The 11,190-nt window shown below is 43.5% G+C and overlaps 1 protein-coding gene across 1 annotated transcript; it reads left to right on the top strand.

The window, feature by feature from the left end:
* Window positions 1-7,291: 7,291 nt before the first annotated feature.
* LOC124018078 (zinc finger protein OZF-like) lies at window positions 7,292-10,435 on the top strand. Its single transcript, XM_046333333.1, has 2 exons — window positions 7,292-7,840; window positions 9,277-10,435. Exons 1-2 carry the CDS (start codon window positions 7,519-7,521, stop codon window positions 10,302-10,304), a joined length of 1,350 nt encoding a protein of 449 aa, XP_046189289.1. The 5' UTR covers window positions 7,292-7,518; the 3' UTR covers window positions 10,305-10,435.
* The last annotated feature ends 755 nt before the right edge of the window (window positions 10,436-11,190 follow it).

The raw sequence follows: 11,190 nt of genomic DNA on the forward strand, positions 1-11,190 counted from the left end.
GTTTAATGGCACAGGCAGGGAGCCCAGCCAACAGCGAGTTGCAGTAATCCAGACGGGAGATGACAAGTGCCTGGATTAGGACCTGCGCCGCTTCCTGTGTGAGGCAGGGTCGTACTCTGCGGATGTTGTAGAGCATGGACCTACAGGAACGGGCCAACGCCTTGATGTTAGTTGAGAACGACAGGGTGTTGTCCAGGATCACGCCAAGGTTCTTAGCGCTCTGGGAGGAGGACACAATGGAGTTGTCAACCGTGATGGCGAGATCATGGAACGGGCAGTCCTTCCCCGGGAGGAAGAGCAGCTCCGTCTTGCCGAAGTTCAGCTTGAGGTGGTGATCCGTCATCCACACTGATATGTCTGCCAGACATGCAGAGATGCGATTCGCCACCTGGTCATCAGAAGGGGGAAAGGAGAAGATTAATTGTGTGTCGTCTGCATAGCAATGATAGGAGAGACCATGTGAGGTTATGACAGAGCCAAGTGACTTGGTGTATAGCGAGAATAGGAGAGGGCCTAGAACAGAGCCCTGGGGGACACCAGTGGTGAGAGCGCGTGGTGAGGAGACAGATTCTCGCCACGCCACCTGGTAGGAGCGACCTGTCAGGTAGGACGCAATCCAAGCATGGGCCGCGCCGGAGATGCCCAACTCGGAGAGGGTGGAGAGGAGGATCTGATGGTTCACAGTATCGAAGGCAGCCGATAGGTCTAGAAGGATGAGAGCAGAGGAGAGAGAGTTAGCTTTAGCGGTGCGGAGCGCCTCCATGATACAGAGAAGAGCAGTCTCAGTTGAATGACTAGTCTTGAAACCTGACTGATTTGGATCAAGAAGGTCATTCTGAGAGAGATAGCGGGAGAGTTGACCAAGGACCGCACGTTCAAGAGTTTTGGAGAGAAAAGAAAGAAGGGATACTGGTCTGTAGTTGTTGACATCGGAGGGATCGAGTGTAGGTTTTTTCAGAAGGGGTGCAACTCTCGCTCTCTTGAAGACGGAAGGGACGTAGCCAGCGGTCAGGGATAAGTTGATGAGCGAGGTGAGGTAAGGGAGAAGGTCTCCGGAAATGGTCTGGAGAAGAGAGGAGGGGATAGGGTCGAGCGGGCAGGTTGTTGGGCGGCCGGCCGTCACAAGACGCGCGATTTCATCTGGAGAGAGAGGGGAGAAAGAGGTCAGAGCACAGGGTAGGGCAGTGTGAGCAGAACCAGCGGTGTCGTTTGACTTAGCAAACGAGGATCGGATGTCGTCGACCTTCTTTTCAAAATGGTTGACGAAGTCATCTGCAGAGAGGGAGGAGGGGGAGGGGGGAGGAGGATTCAGGAGGGAGGAGAAGGTGGCAAAGAGCTTCCTAGGGTTAGAGGCAGATGCTTGGAATTTAGAGTGGTAGAAAGTGACTTTAGCAGCAGAGACAGAGGAGGAAAATGTAGAGAGGAGGGAGTGAAAGGATGCCAGGTCCGCAGGGAGGCGAGTTTTCCTCCATTTCCGCTCGGCTGCCCGGAGCCCTGTTCTGTGAGCTCGCAATGAGTCATCAAGCCACGGAGCGGGAGGGGAGGACCGAGCCGGCCTGGAAGATAGGGGACATAGAGAGTCAAAGGATGCAGAAAGGGAGGAGAGGAGGGTTGAGGAGGCAGAATCAGGAGATAGGTTGGAGAAGGTTTGAGCAGAGGGAAGAGATGATAGGATGGAAGAGGAGAGAGTAGCGGGGGAGAGAGAGCGAAGGTTGGGACGGCGCGATACCATCCGAGTAGGGGCAGTGTGGGAAGTGTTGGATGAGAGCGAGAGGGAAAAGGATACAAGGTAGTGGTCGGAGACTTGGAGGGGAGTTGCAATGAGGTTAGTGGAAGAACAGCATCTAGTAAAGATGAGGTCGAGCGTATTGCCTGCCTTGTGAGTAGGGGGGGGAAGGTGAGAGGGTGAGGTCAAAAGAGGAAAGGAGTGGAAAGAAGGAGGCAGAGAGGAATGAGTCAAAGGTAGATGTGGGGAGGTTAAAGTCGCCCAGAACTGTGAGAGGTGAGCCGTCCTCAGGAAAGGAGCTTATCAAGGCATCAAGCTCATTGATGAACTCTCCGAGGGGACCTGGAGGGCGATAAATGATAAGGATGTTAAGCTTGAAAGGGCTGGTAACTGTGACAGCATGAAATTCAAAGGAGAAAAACTTCACATGACAATAACATAGACCTAGTGTAGGACCCATAACTTCACCTAACAACAACATAGACCTAGTGTAGGACCCATAACTTCACCTAACAACAACATAGACCTACTGTAGGACCCAACTTAATCCTATAATGGCCTATAGTTATCTGTGCTTAATCCTATAATGGCGCCATCCGAGAGGCCTGGGGTATGACAGTTGAACTCCGCTCATGAGGCATGTGTTATATTCTTCAAGAATCAATTGGCTATAAATAAATTATTTAAAAGTTCAAAAATGGATGTAGCAATTGCAGATTTCCCCTTTAACACCACACATCAGTTCAACTCCTGCAGAGTTTGTGCCTCTGTTTTTTAAGACGGTAGTTACTAGTGTTAATCGCGGCCCGGCTTCTCAAAACCATCTTACGGCTAAGTTCGTTAGAACCATTGGATGTCTTAAGATGAGTTTGGGAAACCGGGCCCAGATATCCAGTTTCCTCCTCTTCTTCCTCCTTTTTGGATGTGACAGTCATCTCCCCCCTCCTCCTCTTTCACTCCAAAAACTGCATCTTCTTCTTTTACTGTAACTTCCTCTTTCACTCTGAAGTCTGAGTCTTTCTCTTCTTCTTTCACTGAAAAGTCTTTCTCTTCCACGTTAACAGCCTCACCCTCTACTTGTTTTTGTATTGAAACATCCTTCTCTTCTTCCTCCGTCCAGCATATCTCCTCTCCTTTAACAGGAGGAGGGTAGCGTAGAGGAGGGTAGCGTAGTGAACTCATGAACAAACTACCCATAATGCAGTATTACACAAAGTCATATGATCTACTCTGTGCTACTGAGTTTGTATGCCAGTGCAACGGTGTAGTGAAGTTACATTTTTAAAATGTATTTAACCCACTCAATTTGGTTTCTGGGTAAACCACAGCAGATTTTTGGAGAATTTGAAAATTGAGTGGTACCGGGATAGAAATGTATAAAGTTGACATTACATCATACATTAGCAATTTATGTTTTAGTAACTACTGTTGTTGGTTTCGTGTCAAATAAGCCTCACTTTATATGTCACTTGCCAAATCTCAGTTTTCCATGTGTGTTTTATGCTAAAGTTCCATCTTTCAAGTTGGTAGCTAACTGGAAAATGCATTCATCTTTAGGAGCGCTATTTTTGCCCTGTCGACTACTGATCATTCAAAGTATATGTTTTATAAACTCATGAACACCAGCCAGTTTATCAGCCCGGTTTTGTTAGTTTAGGTGTATATACTTCTTCGCCACCAGAGGGGGACATTTAATAATTTTTCGGGTAAATTTGATATATTTTGATACTAAAATGGATGAAAGTTTATTCTGATGTTGTGAATATGAGATTACACATGGAAACAATGTATTCATTTTATTATTGTAAATGAGGAATTAGTAGGAATTGTTAAATCCACTGTACAATCACAATGACTTTAATGGACATTTCAATTGTTTTTTGTTAGTATATTGTAGGGCAGATTTATGGAGAATTGCTGTGGGAGTGCTATTTATATCACGTCACTACTGATCATTCATCCATACTGTGTGTGTCCCATCATTGCAGCTTTAGAAATAAATGAACCCTCCATTCATTTGCTCCTTCCTGTGTTGACTCACTGACTTGGGGGACCAGGAAGGTCACACTAGGTCGATATCTAGCTCAAGCTTGCAAACGTAAACCAAACCTCATGATTTTCATGAACTGTGTGGTTATGTTATTTAGTGGGAATGTGTTAGCACGTTGGGCTCTGATGCCTTCTTGCCGTGGGTTCAAAACAACAGAGGAAATCAATTTGCTTGCTCCTTTTTTGTTGTTGTCAACATTTCAATAGGGGTGTTACATTAGACACCGGAGGTATGAGGCATGCGTCCAAATCGCTAAGCAGTAAACTTCAAAGCAGTGTGCCGATGCATGTATCACTTTATCAGCAGCATGTCATCAATGGGGTCTGAAGATGAATTTCGTTGAAACAACCACCTGATTGGTTTGGTATTGGGATTGTTTGACATTGCAGCCAACTGCTGACTGACAGACCTACAAATCACCTTGCATCATAAATAACTACTCATTATTATTTATAAATCAGTTGGCCAGTCATAATTTACCCACAATGCAGCATGGATTTGATGTTCTCAAACATGGCCAGTGGTTTAGTAGATGACACAAAGGCTACACTCAGCAGGCACTACGACGTGTGTGACGTCATCTATAATAATGTGGCTGTTCTAAATTCTGTGTCGCTCAAAGCCTTGAGTAATGAACCTATTTTTGACACAATTGGTTGGAAAGTGTCAATGCTTCAGGAATCTTTGTTTCCCCATCCCTACTTTCAGCATGTTCTCTGTGAAGTAGACTATGGGAGTTTTGTAACTTTTACAACCTTGAATTACTGCTAGCGCACTAGCTGACTGACATCTGTAATCTTTCTATTTTGGATATTGGGGATTTTCCCTGACATCATTCTGTATGTCTCTGCTCTTTTGATCTGCAGTTATGTTTTAGTTGGGTTTTGTTAATCGGGTTCTAACTAGTCTCTAACTGATAGTCGGGCTCCAGCTCGCTGACCATAGCTAATTTGCTAAATAGCTAATGTTAGCTGGCCGGCTAAGATATCTGCATATAGCTAATATTCTTAGATTTTTGTTTAGATGGCGTTATGTATTTCCAAAATGTTGGTTTACTTCAATCACTCAAGTCATGAGTGCAAACGATTGATTTAATTTGAAGTTCTACATTTGATGTTATTTCTGTTGTAGTTTACATCATAGGGAATAGGCTGGTCCTCCATATTACATCACACCTGACTTTGTCATACTTCTGAATTCTGATCGGTTCACATCACACCTGCCCAGACCCACGAGAACACACCTCCATCTACATCACACCTGCCCAGACCCACTAGAACACACCTCCATCTCCATTAACTACATCACACCTGCCCAGACCCACTAGAACACACCACCATCTCCATTAACAACATCACACCTGCCCAGACCCAGTAGAACACACCCCCATCTCCATTAACTGCATCACACCTGCCCGACCCAGTAGAACACACCTCCATCTCCAGCGCCCGCATCAGCACCATTTTATTTCTCTCCGACACTTTCAACTTTTAGATAAAAAAGAATTTGACCTTTCCGTTGTTAACACAACGGAGGATTGTTTGATTTCCAGGCTTTAATTAAGTATAATATTTAAGATGATCGACGAGAAAAGTATCGTCCAACTCTGGGGTATCTCACTGCACACTCAAATGCCATGTCCTGAAATATGCAGACAGACAGATTAAAAGTAATTTTACATTGTATAATTGTACTTCTGACAGACAACTTTCTAACTCCGCCCATAACTTTATGACGTCATAACATTCCCAGAAGGATTGTTGAGTCATTGTTAGTTTTACACTGAAGACATAACTCTGCCGTTGTGCTGTAGAATTGTATAATAAGGGACTATCATTTGTCCCAACATCACTGGCCACAGACATTGATGCAGTTAAAGACTTCCAAAAGTTTTTCTGCAGTTTGAGATCGACTGAGTTTTAAAAATATTTTTTACACCTGCCAATGTAAATCCATTGAACGAGACAAGTTACCAGACAGGACATATTGCTAATGCTCTTCCCAACAATAATCTGAATGACAATTAACTTGTGGGCGGTGGTGGTGATGACGTCCTATTGGATGACATCGTCTATCGGGATTCCCCCAAAAAGAAGACGCTCTGGATTGATCACTGGAGTCAGATGTGAAGGAGGAGGTTGATCATCAGGAGTCAGATGTGAAGGAGGTGGTTGATCAACTGGAGTCAGGTGTGAAGGAGGAGGTTGATCATCAGGAGTCAGATGTGAAGGAGGTTGATCATCAGGAGTCAGATGTGAAGGAGGAGGTTGAGCATCATGAGTCTGATGTGAAGGAGGAGGTTGATCATCAGGCGTCAGATTTGAAGGAGGAGGTTGATCATCAGGAGTCAGATGTGAAGGAGGAGGTTGATCATCAGGAGTCAGATGTGAAGGAGGAGGTTGATCATCAGGAGTCAGATGTGAAGGAGGTTGATCATCAGGAGTCAGATGTGAAGGAGGAGGTTGATCATCATGAGTCTGATGTGAAGGAGGAGGTTGATCATCAGGCGTCAGATTTGAAGGAGGAGGTTGATCATCAGGAGTCAGATGTGAAGGAGGAGGTTGATCATCAGGAGTCAGATGTGAAGGAGGAGGTTGATCATCAGGAGTCAGATGTGAAGGAGGAGGTTGATCTTCTGGAGTCAGGTGTGTTGGAGGAGGTTGATCATCAGGAGTCAGATGTGAAGGAGGAGGTTGATCATCAGGAGTCAGATGTGAAGGAGGAGGTGGATCTTCTGGAGTCAGATGTGAAGGAGGATGTTGATCATCAGTGAACCTCTAGGATTGTGGCTGGGCTGGCATTTAAACTTCCAGCTTGGTCAAATAATTTGATACATTGAATGTTGATATTTTGAACCTGTTATATATTTGTACCTCTTGTTTCATGAAGGGATGTCACTAAGTACTGCCCCTATATATACAGTGCATTCGGAAAGTATTCAGACCCCTTCATGTTTTCTACATTTTGTTGTTACTGCTTTATTTGAAAATGTATTAAATAAAACATTTTCCTCATCAATCCACACACAATACCCCATAATGACATCACAATACCGCATAATGACAAAGCAAAAACAGGTTTTTATAAATTATAAATTAAATAAGGACAATTCTAAGTGACCCCAACTTTTTAAAGGTAGTGTATTGTTACACCATGTAGGAGCAGTATAGACCTAGTCTGTTCATTATATACATCTACATGATGTATTGTTACACCATGTAGGAGCAGTATAGACCTACAGTAGCTAGCTACTTATTTAGATGTTGTTTGACTTAATGAAACTGCCTTAAATGAGCTCTAGTAAACATTTTTTTATTCACACTAATCATTCAACACATTCCATTCTTTGTATGTCTCAAAATAATAGTATTATTTAATTAAATCCATTTAAAAAGAATCTTTGTCTGAAAATAAAATATGATCCTCAACTGCGTTTCCCCTCCAGTCAGCAGGCGGCGATGTGCGTCTTTCTGGCGACACCTGCCAGCGTGACGTGTAATCTCGTGGACGGTTCTTCAGAAATAGCTCGTCAACCACCTTGGTAGCTTGCAAGCCAACATAGCCGAAAGATTCAAGCTAATTATACGCTTTCGGTGTATATTAGATACTGTGTTTTAGACACACTTCTGTCGTATCTAACCTATTTAATTTCATATTACGTTATTTTTTATTAGTCGGCTATAGTACCTGGCTGGTTAAGTTAGCACTAGCCGCTAATGCTAGCTAGCTAACATCCCTGACCATGAGCTCCCTAAACTACTCCCCTCCTGTTAAAGAAGAGGAGGTCTGCTGGACGGAGAAAGAAGCTCTGGGGCTGAACATTGTTGTGAAAGAGGAGAAGGAAGAGGAGGATGTCACAGTTAAAAAAGAAGTAGAGGTTGAGGCTGTTACAGTGAAAGAAGAAGAGAAAGACACGTTCAGAGTGAAAGAGGAGGAGGATGTTACTGTAAAAGAAGAGGAGGAAGAGAAAGAGGAGGATGCCGTTTTTGGAGTGAAGATGGAAGGGGAGATTACTGTCACATTGAAAGATGAAGAGGTGGAGATAGGAGATCTGATTAACACCAGTAAGTACCGCCTTAAATTTGTTTTTAACTTTGGATATTCTGAGTTGGCCCGTCAATACCTCTTCAACAGAGGGCCCTAGTATGAAGTCTAGAATCAGACGACGTAGAGAGTAAGCTACCCCTTGTTTTCTCCTTTCCGTTTCCAAAAAGTGACTTAACATATATATTTGAGAAGGGTCTATCTGCTGACCACAGACTGGGGGGCACGGCATGTAGTGATTTTCGTGTGGTGATGTTTTAATACACACCGAGCCTCCCAATAGTGCCATGCGAGAGTTGGGTTGGCTACACCAAAGATTGTGGATATACTGACAAGATGTCTCTCTGCCCTAACAAGGGGAGTCGTTGTCCACAAAGTGGCCAAGCGGGTTGTCTAGCTCCCACCTATCCTTTCTTTGGATTGGTGGATACATGTTCTTATTGTACTTCAACCGCCTGTATTCAATGGAGAGAGATGCTAAGCTACTAGCATGAATATGCAGTGATCTGGAGGCAACTCCTATAATGTTTTTATCAGAGTTGCCGGGGTGGCAGATAGCCTAGTGATTCGACCGTTGGGCCAGTAACAGAAAGGTTGCAAGATCGAATCCCCGAGCTGACAAGGTAAAAATCTGTCGTTCTGCCCCTGAACAAGGCAGGTAACCCACTGTTCCTAAACCGTCATTGAAATTAAGAATTTGTTCTTGACTGATTTGCCTAGTAAAATAAAGATTAAAAAAATGTTACGTAACAACTGTGGGAGAAAGATGTACATATAGGGAGGAACATAATACTGTAACACAAGAGAAAGATACACTTAGAGTGCATTTGCCATTCTGGTAAAATGCATTGTCTATTTTATAGGACAGGAGGCCAGAGTAAGGTCGTGAGAGCATATGACAGCTGGACAAACCAAGGTCAGAGGGACATACAAAGGAGGGGGTCAGCCACATGACCAACTGATGGACTATAGACATAGGCCATATATTTTTAGGACATGAAGATGCTGAAGGAATGTCAGAAGAGACACATAGTCTACGAGTCCTAATAAGGACAGACATCAGGAGATCTGCATGGAGGAATGGGCCAAAATACCAGCAACAGTGTGTGAAAACCTTACAGAAAACATTTGACCTCTGTCATTGCCAACAAAGGGTATATAACCAAGTATTGAGATAAACTTTTGTTATTGACCAAATACTTATTTTACACTATAATTTGCAGAAAAAATAATTAAAAATCCTACAATGTGATTTTCTGGATTTTTAAAAATAATTTTGTCTGTCATAGTTGAAGTGTACCTATGATGAAAATTACAGGCCTCTCTCATCTTTTTAAGTGGGAGAACTTGCATAATTTGTACTTTTTTGCCCCACTGTATATGTTTCACAAGTTTGGCCACACAGTACAGCACAGTAGACAACTAAGTAACTAGATAATCTGTTTGTCTTTGACAGGAGAGAAACCAGACTCTCCCTCTGACAACGGAAGGAGTCCTTCAGGGAAATCAGACCCAGAGACGCCCAAAGCAAAAGGAGGACATCACTGCTCCCACTGTGGAAAGAGTTTTACCAAGTTAGGGAACCTGCACAGGCATGAGAGGACACACACAGGAGAAAAACCTTTCCAATGCTCCCAGTGTGGAAAGAGTTTTAGCGAATTAGGTTACCTATTAATACATAAGAGAATCCACTCTGGAGAGAAGCCTTACCACTGCTCCAAATGTGGAATGACTTTTACCTGGTTAGGGAGTCTGAAATCACACAAGAGAATACACACGGGAGAAAATCCTTTTCAATGTTCCCACTGTGGAAAGAATTTTACCCAGTTAGGGAACCTAAATCGGCACAAGAGGACACACACAGGAGAGAAGCCTTATCACTGTTCCCAGTGTGGAAAGAGTTTTAGGGGTTTAGTGAGCTTGAAACACCATGAGAGGACACACACAGGAACAAAGCCTTACCAATGCTCCCTGTGTGGAAAGAGTTTTACCCAGTTAAAGTCCATGAAATTACATGGAGGAATACATACAGGAGAGAAGCCTTATCAATGTTCCCAGTGTGGAAAGAATTTTATGGGTTTAGTGAACTTGAAACAGCATGAGAGGATACACCCACAAGAAAAGCCCTACCAATGCTCCCTGTGTGGAAAGAGTTTTACCAAGTTAGAGGGTCTGACAAGGCATGAGAGGACACACTCAGGAGGGGATAAGCCCTACCACTGTTCCCTGTGTGGAAAGAGTTTTACCAAGTTAGGGGGTCTGACAAGGCATGAGAGGACACACACAGGAGGGGATAAGACCTACCACTGCTCCCACTGTGGAAAGAGATTTAACCGGTTAAGGCATCTGAATAAGCATGAAAGAATACATACACAGGAAGAGAAGACATACCACTGCTCTCAATGTGGAAAGATATTTTCCCAGTCAGAGGACCTGAAATCACATGAGAGAATAGAGAGACTGTGTTCTGACTTGTGTTTTTGACTGAGAATTTGTGTTTTTGTTTGTCACATTAAATCATATTGTTTAAATGAAAATCTGATCAAAAAAATAGGCCTGTTTTTGTTTTTTCATCTTGATCATGTCTAAAATCAAATTAAATATTTTAAAATGTGTATTTCATTTTCATTATGAGTTTTGATTGATCGTGTACAAGTATAAACCCTCAGATGTTGTTCATGATATGATTTGGATATTGCTAAATGTAAATTATTATATAAGGAAGTAAGTAGCCTTGGCTTGTAGCTGTTTCTGTAATGTGAGGCAGCTTGATGTACAAGTACTTCACCTGGACAAGACAATAGTCTATTAAGTTATTATATAGATTATTGAATTTTGCTATTCTTCACTCCAACCTTGAATTTACATTTACATTTACATTTAAGTCATTTAGCAGACGCTCTTATCCAGAGCGACTTACAAATTGGTGCATTCACCTTATGACATCCAGTGGAACAGCCACTTTACAATAGTGCATCTAAATATTTTAAGGGGGGAGGGGGTGAGAAGGATTACTTTATCCTATCCTAAGTATTCCTTAAAGAGGTGGGGTTTCAGGTGTCTCCGGAAGGTGGTGATTGACTCCACTGTCCTGGCGTCGTGAGGGAGTTTGTTCCACCATTGGGGAGCCAGAGCAGCGAACAGTTTTGACTGGGCTGAGCGGGAACTGTACTTCCTCAGTGGTAGGGAGACGAGCAGGCCAGAGGTGGATGAACGCAGTGCCCTTATTTGGGTGTAGGGCCTGATCAGAGCCTGGAGGTACTGAGGTGCCGTTCCCCTCACAGCTCCGTAGGCAAGCACCATGGTCTTGTAGCGGATGCGAGCTTCAACTGGAAGCCAGTGGAGAGAGCGGAGGAGTGGGGTGACGTGA

Source organism: Oncorhynchus gorbuscha, unplaced genomic scaffold (assembly GCF_021184085.1).
Source record: "Oncorhynchus gorbuscha isolate QuinsamMale2020 ecotype Even-year unplaced genomic scaffold, OgorEven_v1.0 Un_scaffold_39:::fragment_2:::debris, whole genome shotgun sequence".
Taxonomy (NCBI): Eukaryota; Metazoa; Chordata; class Actinopteri; order Salmoniformes; family Salmonidae; genus Oncorhynchus; species Oncorhynchus gorbuscha.